Below are 15174 nucleotides of genomic sequence, written 5' to 3' on the forward strand. Positions count from 1 at the left end.
TCTTTTTGCTGCGAGCCCTAATTTAAATAAATTAATTTAGTGAATCGCGCGCACAGGAGAGTGGGCGATTGCCCGCTCTCCTGCGACTTTTACTGTATCGGCCCGACATAGGGAAGAGAGGTGCCAAATAACCACCTGAGGCAGCGGTTTTTCAGTTATTTGGCCATTTTCACAGCTCGGAAGCTTTACAGAACATATGACTTATCATAGAGAGCTTGTGTGAGCAGCCTGTTGAACTGTGTTTTACCACCATACTGGCACCTCTTCTGAAAAACGTTTTAGGCTGATACTCAAAACAGCCCCACCTGATGAGGTATTTGTTCCTTTTCACTTACACAAGCTAATCAGTGCTTAAACACCTTGTTCATACACACTGAGAAACTCTCTCTTCAGCCAAGAATCATGATAACCCTGGCAGAGGTGAATGGAGGAGAAATATTTTACTTTTTGTTATAAGAAAACAACTCTGCACATTAGAGGTGTGCAAATTATATTAATAATCTTTTATTGATTCAGAAACACCAGTTCCAAATCAAGCTTTTAGAAAATACTTCAAAATAAAAAGAAAAATGAGCAAAATGCTAGAATGCTCCATCAAGAAGAGACAGTATGCATGAGATTTCAGAGCTAACAGAAGAGAAGTATCACACTCCATGGTAGTTCTGTGCGTCAGACAGGATTAACAGGTACTGTTCTCCACAGATTTTTCTGAATATATATTCACAGAGAGCAGCGACCTGTATTTCCCATTAGAAACAGCAGCACTAATACTGGAACTCACTGGCAGAACTTCTCATTAAAATAATTTATTCAGTGGACGCTGACAATTTCATTAGATTCCTCTTCAGTCATAAGCTCGGAAGGCCAGGAGCAGCAAAGCACGTTCCATTTGTCATCTCTGGGAGAAATGTCATGTAAAAAAAGAAAAAAAGGGCTTCCCCTGCTGGCTGTCCCGCCACTTTCAGAGCACAGAGCAATGAAATCAGCAGACAAGTGTGAATTAACGTCCTGTATGACCTCGAGAAAGCCACACATACACAAACTCTCTTGCCTGTGTTTTTTCCACCTAGCTGAGTAGTATGTCCATTTCAGCACAGTAAACATTTTGCTCTGAGTGGCACAGCAGAAAAATGGCCGGCTCCAGGTTCTGCTTCACACATCCCATGCTGAATGGCAAACTACAGCTTTTTAATCCTCCTGCTAAGGGGTTCCTGCATCTGGATTTTAAAGCAGCAAGCAGGATGGTGGAGCTTGGGAGCTGCAGAATTACTAAATGCCTGCTACAGTTAACATACTTTGTGTCACTGAAATTAGGAGGTAAAGATTTCCATTTTTGCACAGCTTTTGATAACATACCTCTCTGAAAGACTAAAGAAATGACACCATATTACCAGTGTAAAGATAAAATCCAACTCCAATAAACAAGGGGGGGGGGGGTTTGAACCTGGACCCTGTTACTGTCTTTGATCTCTGATAAACCACCACCAACAGGCTCCTTTGCATGTTTAAAATATGAGCTTTGATAACCGTTGGCACAGCATTAAGATTAAAGGTGCTGTCCTCTCTCAGATTTCTGGCATTTTTCTACACCGCTCAGATATAAAAAAATGTAGGATTCTTTAATAGCAGGGAAAGGAGAAGATTCTACTTCGCAGTTGTAGTCAGTGTATCCTTGAGTTTCCTGGTCATGCTGGGGATGAGGTTCATGTGATCATCCACGCACTGAGTGATGCAGGTCTCTAGTTGCACTTTCACCTGTGGCTCTTTGCTGCCTGCATCAAAGGCATCCCTGGCTTTGTCATTGCAATGCATGGTGCAACGAGCCAGCCGATCCTGCAGTTAATAACGTAGCAAAAGAAAATATTTCAGATAAAAAAAAATCATAACCTCATTCCGCCCTACACACATATACACCTCAAAACCTATTCAGGAAATCGCTATGATGATGATTTTTTTTTTTTTTTAAACAATGTAAATAGATACCCATGGAGGCTTTTTCATTTCAATTCTTCATTCATGTAAATCATGTCTGTGGTCTTCCCCCCCGCCCCCAAAAACTCTTGTGCATCACTTCCCTATGATGCCATCCAAAAATGTTTCTTCTTCTTTTGTCTCCAGAACCTCACCTAAACTAAAATGGCAGAACCATTTTCTTATCAGATTTTACAAGTCAGCTCTCAACTGAAAGTGGATGGAATTTCCTGTTCAAAAGGAGCATCATAGAGAGCAAGTTTGCTTACATGTACAGAGCAGGATGAATTAGCCATATCAAACACTGGGGAAGGGGTGGCGGAGGAATGTCATCTGACGGCACCAAATGGATTCATCTCGCAGAGTTTAGTAAAATTTTACCGGGCATGTGCGGGAGCTCCCAGGGGTTGCACTGCCTCATGAACCTCTTAGTCTTTTGCAGAGCTTAACTTCAACAAGGCGGGAGGAAATTAAGCATGGCTAATTCATCCTGTTGTCTCTGGAGAACCTTGTTTGCAGGTAAGCAAATCTGCTTTCTCTGTCGACAAACAGGGCTGAATTAGCCATGACACATAGCAAGTGCCAAGCTGAGGGCTGCAGTAGCGCAATTACTTAAAAAGCAGCCTGCCCCATCAGTGGACTTCTGGGAGAACAGGCTGTGAAAAACTGCTTGTCCAAAACTACTGTCACCTCTTGATACTGTATATATTGTCCAGACAGTAGCAAGGTGTGAAGGTGTGCACAGTCAACCAAAGTGCAGCTTTGCAAATGTACTCAATGGATGTGGACTATGCATTGGTGTGGAACTATCTTGTAGGATGCACTAGCCTGTAAGACAACGTCTTCTATCTTGGATAGGAGAGGCTGTAAGGCTCCTGCAATGTATCACAATCCGCTTGTGATCTAACTACTCTGAATAATTTTATCTGCAAATTTGATAACCTCACTTGTCGTACTCCTTTCCAGAAAAGCACCAGTCCAAGTACAGATCCCTGAGGCACTCCACTGTTTACTCTTTTCCACTGAGAAAATTGACCATTTAATCCTACTCTCTGTTTCCTGTCTTTTAACCAGTTTGTAATCAACGAAAGGACATCACCTCCTATCCCATGACTTTTTAGTTTTCTTAGAAGCCTCTCATGTGGGACTTTGTCAAACGTCTTCTGAAAATCCAAATACACTACATCTACCGGTTCACCTTTATCCACAAGTTTATTAACCCCTTCAAAAAAATGAAGATTTGTGAGGCAAGGCCTCCCTTGGGAAAATCCATGTTGACTGTGTTCCATTAAACCATGTCTTTCTATAAGCTCTGTGATTTTGATCTTTAGAATAGTTTCCACTACTTTTGTCAGCACTGACGTCAGGCTCACTGGTCTATAGTTTCCCAGATCGCCCCTGGAGCCCTTTTTAAATATTGGGTTTACATTGGCCACCCTCCAGTCTTCAGGTAAAATGAATGATTTTAATGATAGATTACAAATTTTAACTAATAGATCTGAAATTTCATTTTTGAGTTCCATCAGAACCCTAGGATGCATACCATCTGATCCAGGTGATTTGCTACTCTTTAGTTTGCCAATCTGGCCTACTACATCTTCCAGGTTCACAGTGATTTGGTTCAGTTCATCTGACTCATCACCCTTGAAAATCATCTCCGGAACTGGTGTCTCCCCTGAATTCATTTAGTCTTTCTGCAATAGCCTTATCTTCCTTAAGAGCCACTTTAACCCTTTGGTCATCTAAAGGTCTAACCAACTCCCTCACAGGTTTCTTGCTTCGGATATATTTTAAAAAGTTTTTATTATGAGTTTTTGCCTCTACAGCCAATTTAATTTCAAATTCTCTCTTTGCCTGTCTTATCAATATTTTACACTTAACTTCACAATGCTTTTGCTTTTTCCTATTTTCTTCAGATGGATCCTTCTTCCAATTTTTGAAGGAAGATTTTTTTGGCTAAAAAAGCCTCTTTCATTTCACCTTTTAACCTCTGGCAACCTATTGCCCTTTGTCTCTCCCAGCGACTTCATCAGACGATCGAGGTCCTCACCAAACAGCAATTTCCCCTGAAAAGGCAGATTACAGAGCTGCAATTTTGATGACAGATCCGCTGACCAGTTGCGTAATCACACGTGTCGTCTGGACACCACCACCGACACCATAGCACAGGCCGTGGTTTCACCAGGTCATACAAGGCATCCGTGCCATAGGCAGCCCCTGCCTCCAGGTGGGCCACCTGGACTGGAGAAAGAGTCCCGGAGGCCGACTGGTCCTGCAGCTTCTGGATCCAACACAGGCCCGCTGCATCAGACTTGCACATACCGCTGCCTGCAGGCCAAGTCCCAAGACCTCAAGATGCACTTCCAACTTCCGATCCTGAACATCCTTCAGAGTGGAAGCTCCAGCCATCGGAATAGTGATCTTCTTAGTGACTGCCGAAACTGCCGCATCCACCTTCGGGACTTTGAGAACGTCCAGATGGTGATGCAGAAGCGGATAAAGCTTGGACATTGCTCTGCTAACTCGCAGACCCGAGTCGGGGGAATCCTACTCTTGGTTGATCAATTTCTGGATTTTCTTCGGAATTGGGAAAGCGCTAGGGGGTCTCCGTAGGTCATCCAGAACCAGATTAACCCTTCAGCATCTGAATCCTCCAGGGTGAGCTTAATCCCCAGCTCCTCCAACAGCTGAGGTATAAGCGGGCGAAGCTCCTCTCTCTTGAAAGGCCGGATCATCGCCTTCAGCCTCCGGACCCTCCAAGGTCCCCTGTTCAGTTTTAGAGTCCCCTGGGTCCAGAGGGGGACCCCCAATCGGGTCCCCATCCTGATAGGCCTCTGAGGAGACCTTATCTTCCTGCTTAGATTCGTCCAAATCTTCGAGTCAGATTCCAATCACGTTAGCCGTCCCTTGGGAGGCAGAGTTTGCGGGCCCATGGAACCTTTAGGGGGACCTTCTCCCGCTTTACCGAACCCGTCGGGCCTTCTTGGACACCGCACTTACCTGCCTTCTTAGCCAGGAAGGCCTCGTGCAGTAAAAGTATGAATTTGGGCAAAAACCCCCCTGGGGCCCTCGAAGGGCGCTTGGGGCTGCTAGGGCCCGAGACATCTGGACCTTTTTCCCCAGGTGGAACCATGGGAGACAAGAGAAGCGGGGACCTCCTGGACCCCTGGGGAAAAGCCCCCCTATCCAGCTCTGCTTCTGCGGCCATAGCCACTGCCTCCTGTGATCCCAGCGCTACTGCCGCAATCCACGAATGCCTCTGCGGCTTTGCTTGCCTTTCAGACTCTCCCTCTCCCCCTCCAGCACACTCTGTGCAGAGGAGGTGGCCATTCAGGCCGACTGACGGGCTACTACAGGCCCTGGAGGTCTCTCTGAGCTGCTTGTCTGTCATAACAAGCACCAAGAAATAAAGCAAGGCAAAATAAACATCCAAACAGGCAATCCTATGCTTGCCGCGCTTCCACGCGGCCCAGATTGTGAGGGGGAGGGGCGCAGCACGCGGCAGCTGTCAAACCTTGAAGAGGGTACACTGCCCCAAGAATTTTCCGCTGGCGCTGTGAACAGGCTGCTGCCGCGACTGAAAACCGCATGGCTCATTCGGGAGTATAGCCAGCCCCCACCGGAGTGAATCTGCCCCGACTGGGACCACCCTCCTCCGAATGATCCCCCGAATCACCCACTGGCTGCCCGGCCTGCACCCGACGATCTCGACGAGGGTTTCAGCCTTCTAGGCTGCACATGCTGTTGCAAGAGCAGACAGCTACAGGTGACTTTTTTTTTTTTTTTACAACAAAGATTTAAAGGCCCAGACACACAAGAAAGCACAAAAATAAAAGTAAGGGTAATTCCCTGTCCTGGGCAGGCAGAGGGGCTTTGGGCCCACCGAGGGAGCCAGACCACTGGCTGTCAGTGGTCCCAGGGTCGCGGGCTGAATCTGGCCAGGGGCATCCAACCCCCCCATTCGCCCGGCTCAACCCGAGGGACGACCCTTCTGCAGGAGCCTGTCACCTCGGGGAGCAATTTTCCTTAAAATATCCAGTCAGTACTGCAGGGTTAGCACCTCTACCATCTGCTGGAGGTAGAGAGATAGTGAGGGACTGCAGGTGGCACTCTCGTATATGTGTGGCAGTGCGCAGTTTTGTTCTCTACCTCCATCTGCTGGTAGGGATGAATAAAACCCGCTTGTCTGGACTGATCTGGGGATGTTCAGGAACTCCCATTATTACTGCACTGCCAAATTGGTTAGCTTCCCTGATTTCTCTTAGCATTTCATCATCTGTCCAACCATTTTGACCAGGTGGATGGTAGTATACTCCTATCACTATACTCTTACCCACACACATGGGATTTCTACCCATATACATTCTACTGAGCAATTTGTCTCTTGTATGATCTTTATCCTGTTGACTCTATACCCTCCTGGACATAAAGTGCCACACCCCCACCAAGTTGATCCTCCCTATCATTGCGATATAATTTGCACCCTGAAATAGCACTGTCCCATTGGTTACCCTCCTTCCACCAGGTCTCTGAGATTCCAATTATGTCAATCTCATCATTTACCTCTATACATTCTAACTCTCCTATCTTACTTCTTAGACATTTGGCATTGGCATTTAGACATTTCAATGTGTGGTTTTTGTTTGTATTAATAACCTGCTTTTCAGTTGATAGGGATAATTTGGAAATTTTTAGCACGTGATTTTTTTACATATAGGCACATGGACAAGTTTGCTTTTATTGACACCTCTCTGTTGGGATGCCCTAACTCTCCTGCTTCATTAGTATCCTTCAAGGATATATTCCTCCGAACCATGCACTGCTGAGTGACTGTCAGCTTTCCCCCTTATTCTAATTTAAAAGCTGTTCGATCTCCTTTTTAAAAGGTATTGCCAGCAACTTGGTTCCACTCTGGTTAAGATGGAGCCCATCCTTTCGGAAAAGTCTCCCCCTTCCCTTACAAAACTGAATCCCTCTTCCCTACATCGTCTCATCCACGCATTGAAACTCTGGAGCTCTGCCTGCCTCTGGGGACCTGCATGTTGAACAGGAAGCATTTCAGAGAATGCCACACTGGAGGTTCTGGATTTCAGCTTTCTAACTAAAATCCTAAATTTGGCTTCCAGAACTTCTCTCCCACATTTTCCGATGTTGTTGGTGTCTACATGTACCACAACAGCTGGCTCCTCCCCAGCACTGTCTATAATCCTATCTAGGTGAAGTGTGAGATCTGCTACCTTCACACTAGGCAGGCAAGTTACCAGGCGGTCCTCTCGTCCACCAGCCACCCAGCTATCTGCATTTCTAATAATCTAATCGCCAACTATAATGGCCGGCCTAACCCTTCCCTCCTGGGCAGTAGCCCTGGGAAACTTGTCCTCAGTGTGAGAGGACAATACATAATCTGGAGAGCAGGTCCTTGCTATAGGATCACATCCTGTTACACTAGGGTGATGTTCTTAAACCAGGAGAACTTTCTGATCCAAGACAGCATTGGGGCTGCCAGACTGGATTTAGGACTTGGCTACTATGTCCCTGAAGGTCTCATCAATGTACCTCTCTGTCTGCCTCAGCTCCTCCAAGTCTGCCACTCTAGGCTCCAGAGATCGCACTCGTTCCCTGACAGCTAGGAGCTCTTTGCACTGGGTGCACACATACAATCTCTCACTGGCGGGTAAAAAAAAATCATACCTGTGACACAATGCAAAAGACTGGAAAGTCCCCCTCTTGCAGCTGAACTGCTGCCTTCATCTTAATTTTGTTGAGTTAAGTTTAGGATACTAAGGGAGTTGGAATTAGAGTACTTTACATGTATAGGTATATTTACTAATTAACCAGCTAGTGTCATACAAGGGGATGATTAAACTCTCAATGAAGATGGTACAATAGTATGATTTAGATAAGAGCCTGATTGATTTTTAATGAGAAAGTGCTCCTGCTTAAAAATCAAGGGTTGAGTGGGTGGGAAAGACAGACACTAGAATTAACTACCTCTGGTTCACTTATTATCTCAGACACACACAAACTCTAAAGAGTATATCCCACTACTTCACCTTCTCCAAACTTTTTTTTAAGTCCAAAGATTTCCCAAAGCCATACTTACCAATCCTCTTTAACCACTATTAAATTGATCTTCACTCAAAGATTTGAAATTCCAGTGCATGCTTCCGGTCCTCTTCTACTGCTTCCTGTCAATAGCTTCCAGATTACAAATTTTCTCTACCTTTATCCAGGAGTTACAGAAAGAACATGGTTTTATTGAGCTCTGTGAGATGGGTACATTCAGTGCTGGATGACATCACCACCCCACATATCATGGCTAATTCAGCTCTGCTTGTTGATGGAGTTGTTGACGGATACAATATTCTATTATCAGCCTATCTATGCCATTGCTCTGCAGCAGTCATAAATTTGCACTTACTTTCTGCCTTTAATTTAAAACAGGATCCCAAAGCACTTTATAATTACATTATTTCATAAAGATACATGCAACCATGTCTGGGATGGATACCATAGTAGTTGCAATATATGTATGCTATGTAACATCTGCAGAAGGGGAAAAGCACAGTGTTATTTAATTTTTTGCTAGTCAGTTGGGAAAGTTGAGGTGGAGGGAGATAAAATGACTAGCTTAAAGGTATCACAGTGAGCAAGTGGCAAAGGGGAGAGAGTTCAAACTCACACCTTCCTGATTTCTAGCCCTCACTTCTGACCATCAAATCCTCAATTTGACAAGCTTGTTCAGTTCTGGGATTCACTTCAAGGGCTGACACAATATCACCACAAAATTAATTCTCCACCTTCACAAAATGGTATTTGCTGTGAGATAACCAAAACGCTAGTGCACTAGTCAGTGTAGGAGCCACAGTGTACACCTGTCATCCAGGCTACCTCACTGCCCCTGAAATCAGCAGGAAAGAGGTGGTGTTGGGCTGTTTTCTTAATTTTTAGATTGTGTATAGGCTCCTTGCATTCCACCTCAAACATTACATGTATGAGTGTGAATAATAATTAAAAAAACCCAACAAAAACAGACATATTTCTGAAGGAAACAGAGGATCTGCAGTCTTTTGAGTGTCAAGAGCTTTTGCTAGCTTCCATAATGTTCCTTAAAAACTAAATTCCTTTGGAATCATTTAATCAATTCCTGGTTACACTAACCTGAAATCTCTCCAATTCGTTGGTTACAAGAGATTGTGCCTGGGCCAAGGGTGCGTGGCAGCGCTCTATGCAATTATGAACCTGTTGCATAGAGGCAGTGTCATTGTCACAGCAATCAGCACTACAGCGAAACATCTTCCCCTAGAAGGATGCACAGAAAGTCAACACATATCACACCGTCTACTGCTTCCTGGTTACAAATTTTCTCTACCTTTACCTAAGAGTTACAGAAAGAACGAAAATAGGAGTACTCATGCGATATTAGTTTGGGCCTTTTTGGATATTTGTGTAGGCTATAGCTTGCTCCATTCCTCAGAGGAAGAAAGGCGCGCATTTTTTTTTCCCATACGACTTACAGGTGCTGGGTCACACCTTCTTCCTACATCCCTGCGGGAGGTGCCGTACACACCTTCCATTGCCTTGAAGGACGGAGGGGCATATCTTTTACCCCCTACCTCGGTGAATAAGGTGCATTTTTCCTCCCCTGCCTTCACCCTGCAGTTCTTCGGGCCTCTTACCTGCATCTTGCGGATCTGCTCCCGCTCCAGCCCCTTCACCATGTGATCCACCGCGCTCTCCACTCGTCGCTGTTGCTCCTCGGCCATGCTGTCGCTACTCAAGACACTAAGCACCCGGCATCGAGGACACCAGCATGGCAACAAGGGCAAGCGACTTCCGCCCCTCTCTTCCTGGACGTCACTTCCGGGAGGTGGGATTTTTTTTTTTTAAGGGGAGGAATGCTCTTTGCTGGCCTGGCAAGGATTGTGTGGTCGCGAGCTTAACTGGAAGAAAGGTGCCGCAAATTACAGGAGTGTGACAAAAAAAATAATACAGTGTGCAACAGAAATTCAAAATACAAGTGTGAGCGCCCTAGTGCTAAAAACAACAAAGAGTACAGCAAAGATGCAGAGACCCAACCCAAGTCAGTGAGAGAGCTATGATTAGCACTCGAGCCCCTGGTTCTCAACTCTCAAGGTTGTTTATCTGTACTTCCCAAACTGTTTTTAGAAGGGACCTTATTTTTCAATTTTTATTTTATTTTTCTTATGAATTTAACAGTGCTTATTACAACAAAGACAAAAAACAGGAGAAAGTGGAAAAAACGACTCACTTTTACGGGTAAATATTTTTGCTTTTCCAAACTAGCATTTTTATAAACACTGATACTCTACCTCGTTTCTTTTAGGTGGCCAACCTTTTCATAGACCATAACTGGACACCCCACTAAACTTCATGCTTTGGGAGGGGGGAAGGCTAAAGACTACTGTCAGTTGTCTATCCACTCATTACTTGGCTTTCAAGTACCCCCTCGATTTACTTTGTTTTATAAAATGTTATTTCAACTATCCTCATAAGCATAACAACTGCAGCCTCTCTCATGCAGTTTTACTCTCTACAACTAAAACCTTTTTAATACATACCCACCTCCATACTTCCCCATAAACACACACACACTCCCAAACTGTACACTCCCAAACAGTTACCTCTCTCACACACACGTGGTTTGCGCTGTTTCCTTAAAACCTTCCCAGCCTTTCATCTGTGTCTCCCTTGTGCCACCTGTCTCTCAATATGCCCTCCCCTTCCTTTGTGCACTCCTCTCTTGTACTACCCTCCCGTCTCTAGTCCCCTCCCTCAGCTGGTCTCTTTCACCTCCCCAGCATCTTCCTCTCTATCTCATTTCCTCCTGTCCCCCTCTTCCTTTGTGCCTCTTCTCTCTTCCTTCCCTCATCTATGTCTCCTGCCTTCCCTTATGCTGCAGTTGTGCCTCTCCCCTTCCCTGTGACCTTCCTTCCTTCCATACCCTCTCTGTGTCTGTTTCCTCCCTTGCTCCATTCCCTCCCCTTTTCTCCATGTCCCCTCTGTCTCTACCCTTTCACCACCCTGTGACTCTGACTGTCTCTTTCTCCACTTTCCCCTCCTCTATGACGGTCTCCCTCAGCTGAGTCGCTGCAGCCCAGCTCTCAGTAAGGAAGGGGGAAGGACCCAGAGGGCATTGCCCTCAAGATCTGTGGAGCGCTGGCAACTGAGAGCTGTGCTATGCCGTGCCGCCTCTCTCCATCCCAGCCAATCACAACAGAGGAAAGGAGGCAAGAGGACGGGGACACAGCACAGCTCTGGGCGCTGTCTTTCCCTGTAACCAGGAAGCTGTGAGAAAGAGGAGCCTCTTGCAATAACCGGATTTTCAGTGTCCAGTCAGTACTTCTGACCTGACCCTATACAGCACAACTGAAAACCTGGCTGTCTAGTCCAAAACCTGGCAATTGGCAACCCTAGTTAGTTTTCAAACATAACAGAATAGACTAGACGTTTTCTCTTGAAATGCAAACTTTTGATTTCAAGTTATTAATCTGTGCTTGTGCATTCCTGGAAAGGCCCAACTATGCAGCAGATTCATAGCTGGCGCTGGAGTCTGTCAGCTGAGTGTAATTTCTTTGATCCCATTCACTTTCAGGCTGATTCTGTAAGGTCCATGGGAAAATGGCGCTCAGTGTTGAGCATCAGCTCTCCCAACACTTGCCCAGCCACCTCTCCTGGGCATGCGATCCTGTATTTAAATGAGGGGTTGCATTAAAAGGAGGCACTAGGGATGATTCCACGCCCCTAGGACCTCCTTGGCCCAGGAGAAGTGGCTGTCAGTGGGTTCAGAATAGTGATGCTCAATAGTACGATCATCGGTTTTCCGAACCCACTGGTAGCCATGGGTTAGGAAAACGGATGTTGGTAAAATTGAGTGTCCATTTTCCTAACCTGACTGTCCGGTACATTTTTTTTTTAAACATTTTTGTTTCCTCATGAGAGGCTTCTAAGAAAACTAAAAAGTCATGGGATAGGAGGCGATGTCATTTCGTGGATTACAAACTGGTTAAAAGACAGGAAACAGAGAGTAGGATTAAATAGGCAATTTTCTCAGTGGAAAAGAGTAAACAGTGGAGTGCCTTAGGGATCTGTACTTGGACCAGTGCTTTTCTGGAAAGGAATACGACGAATGAGGTTATCAAATTTGCAGATAAAATTATTCAGAATAGTTAGATCACAAGCGGATTGTGATACATTGCAGGAGGACCTTGCAAGACTGGAAGACTGGGCATCCAAATGGCAGATGAAATTTAATGTGTTGCATAAAGGGAAAAATAACCCTTGCTGTAGTTAGCTTCCATATTAGGAGCTACCACCCAGGAAAGAGATCTAGGCATCATAGTGGATAATACTTTGAAATCGTCGGCTCAGTGTGCTCTGGCAATCAAAAAAGCAAACAGAATGTTAGGAATTATTAGGAAGGGAATGGTTAATAGAACGGAAAATATCATAATGCTTCTGTATTGCTCCATGGTGAGACTGCACCTTGAATACTGTGTACAATTCTGGTTGCCGCATCTCAAAAAAGATATAGTTGCACTGGAGAAGGTACAGATAAGGGCAACCAAAATGATAAAGGGAATGGAACAACTCCCTTATGAGGAAAGGCTAAAGCGGTTAGGGCTGTTCAACTTGGAGAAGAGACGGTTGAGGGGGGATATGATAGAGGTCTTTAAGATCATGAGAGGTCTTGAACGAGTAGATGTGAATCAGTTATTTAGAAGTTAGCAAGTAGCACATTTAAGTGTTACGAGCACGACCTCCGTCGGCCGTCACGCTCCGAGGCATGAAGGCGAGTCGTCTCTAAGCAGGGTTGTGAGTCCTTGGGCCACGGCATGACCCAGGGAGGAGCCCCAAGTCAAACCGTGGGATGTGAGCTGGTGCCAGCATGGGTACATGGCAAGACATGGCAGGCGCAAGGACTTAGAATACAAGGTCTGACCCTCAACCGGACCTGCACACCCCAGACAACCAACAATGCAATGTTGATTGATGAACAGTCCTCCGACCGTTCCAAGCCCTTTCGGACCTGCCGCTGAGTATGGCAATGGGCGGCAGGCAGGAACGAGGACGAGGGCAGACGGAGTCCTTGGAACATAGAAGCCTTGAGACTATGACTAATGTGAAGACATCGCAGACAAGGGACTGATGCGAAGACATCACAGACGGGCTGATGCGAAGACATCACAGACGAGGGTCGATGCAATGGCATCACAGACGAAGACATCACAGGCGAGGGCTTGATGCAACGGCATCCCAAACAAGACGAGAAGCTGGGAAGGTAGACATTGGCACTGTCTCTCAGGGCGCCCTACACAGCCCACCTTCACGGGCGGACTCAATGGGCTGGTCGCGGACCACCCTATCCCACTACGCGCCCTACACAGCCCAAGGAGGCTGGCCACGGACCACAAGGAGAGCGGGACGAGCACAGGGAAGAATCCAGCCGAGGCAGAACTTTGATGACGGAGCCGATGTCATCCGGAGCTCAACAAAAGCTGGCAAGACATGACAACTCCAGAGTACAGGGAACCAATCCCCCTGCAGCAACTCTAGTGACGGAGAAGTGTCACTCAGAGAACCATGGAGCTGCAGGTCATGAAGACTCCGGAGCGGAGGAAACTTGGAAGGCACTGGAGCACCAGGAAGGCTGAGACAAGAGGATGCCTGGACGAGGGACCTCTGGAAAACAGAGACATGGGACATCAGGTACCAGGAACTTGAAGACAAGGACAGGAGACGTCAGGGACCTGAAGACCAGGACAATAAATATCTGGAACAAGGAAACAGCTGAAGACACGGACATCCGGTTTCGGCCAACACCAGGACTGGGAACAAGGAACAAGAAGACACTGAACATGAAGCCATCAAAGCAAGGAGACCATGGAGGACCTGGATCGACGAAGGAGCACAGACAACTGTGAGACTCGATCCGAAGCCTTGAGAGACTGACGAAGAATCCCTTTTATAGGGCAGAAGCAGGAAGTCATCGTGAGGTGGAACCAGCAACACTTCCTGTGGCTGGCCCTTTAAAAGCTGTGAAGAGGCGCGCGCCGGCGCCTAAGGAAGGCCGGAGCAGAGAGCAGGACCCTGGACAGTGGTGCTCTCCTGCACTTCGCCGCGGAGACGGATGGAACGCAGGCAGGCCCCGGGGCAGCCTCCAGGCTGCCAAACAAGGACCTCAGACATGACGACGCGGCTCCCTGCCGCGTAGGCCGACCCGGGGCGGCACCAGGCCGTGAGGAGGAGGTAGGGAAGCAGGGCCTCTAGGCCGTGGTTCACGGCGGTGGGGCAGGCCGCAACAGATGGAGCTGGCGGCGGCCCTGCCGCGGGCGTCTGTGTCCGCGACTGCTCGGCGGGGGCGGCCCTGCCAAGTGGGGCAGAAGCTGCTGTGGCCTCCAGGCCAGAAAGGATTGCGTTGGCGGCGTCCTGACGCAGAGAGAGGGAGACTGCCATGGCCTCCGGGCTACGGCAAACGGAGCTGGCGGCGTCCAGCCGCGTCGAGGGAGCCAGCAGGTAGGGAATCTGTCCGCAGAAGCGGGCAGATTCACAACATTAAGACTAATCGGAGAAAATTCTTTTTCACTCAATGCACAATTAAGGTCTGGAATTTGTTGCCAGGGGATGTGGTTAGTGCAGTTAGTGTAGCTGGGTTTAAAAAAGGTTTGGATAAGTTCATGGAGGAGAAGTCCATTACCTGCTATTAATCAAGTTTACTTAGGGAATAGCCACTGCTATTAATTGCATCAGTAGCATGGGATCTTCTTAGTGTTTGGGTAATTGCCAGGTTCTTGTGGCCTGGTTTGGCCTCTGTTGGAAACAGGATGCTGAGCTTGATGGACCCTTGGTCTGACCCAGCATGGCAATTTCTTATGTTCTTATCGTTAGGATATTAAATTGAAGGGTGTACATAAAAGTAGTATTTTCTGCTTCTCTGTACACGTTTTCGAGCCGCTCAGAAATTGACACCTGCTCTGAGAGTAAAATGTGTGGATTAGCCGAACATTTTTTTTCAGTATCCTGGGTGATTACTAATAGCCTCATCAACATGCATTTGCATGTAATGAGCACTATTAGTGTTGGGGGGGGGGGGGGCGACGGGGGTTGGAAGCACATTTTCGATGCATTAAACTCCTTACTGTATAAGGGGTAGTGGATGTGTGTCGAAAACGCACATCCAAC

General features: G+C 46.8%; 1 protein-coding gene across 2 annotated transcripts; it reads right to left on the minus strand.

Annotated features, from left to right (window-relative positions):
• Positions 1-478: 478 nt before the first annotated feature.
• FAM136A (family with sequence similarity 136 member A) lies at positions 479-10745 on the minus strand. 2 transcript variants are annotated; one of them, XM_029604005.1, is made up of 4 exons: positions 10617-10745; positions 9651-9914; positions 9133-9273; positions 479-1833 (listed from the first exon to the last, which is right to left on the minus strand). In XM_029604005.1, exons 2-4 carry the CDS (start codon positions 9735-9737, stop codon positions 1645-1647), a joined length of 417 nt encoding a protein of 138 aa, XP_029459865.1. In that variant the 5' UTR covers positions 9738-9914; positions 10617-10745; the 3' UTR covers positions 479-1644. The 2 variants fall into 2 exon arrangements, with proteins under 2 accessions (XP_029459865.1, XP_029459866.1); XM_029604006.1 differs by lacking the exon at positions 10617-10745 and adding an exon at positions 10305-10552.
• Between the last annotated feature and the right edge of the window lie 4429 nt (positions 10746-15174).

Source organism: Rhinatrema bivittatum, chromosome 5, assembly GCF_901001135.1.
Source record: "Rhinatrema bivittatum chromosome 5, aRhiBiv1.1, whole genome shotgun sequence".
Taxonomy (NCBI): Eukaryota; Metazoa; Chordata; class Amphibia; order Gymnophiona; family Rhinatrematidae; genus Rhinatrema; species Rhinatrema bivittatum.

Excerpts from the sequence above, each read along its gene's own strand:
- FAM136A (XM_029604005.1), bottom strand. The coding sequence starts at position 9,737 with ATGGCCGAGGAGCAACAGCGACGAGTGGAGAGCGCGGTGGATCACATG. Across the intron at positions 9,274-9,650 it reads AGCAGATCCGCAAGATGCAG|GGGAAGATGTTTCGCTGTAG; the intron begins GTAAGAGGCCCG and ends GCATCCTTCTAG. Across the intron at positions 1,834-9,132 it reads ACGAATTGGAGAGATTTCAG|GATCGGCTGGCTCGTTGCAC; the intron begins GTTAGTGTAACC and ends TATTAACTGCAG.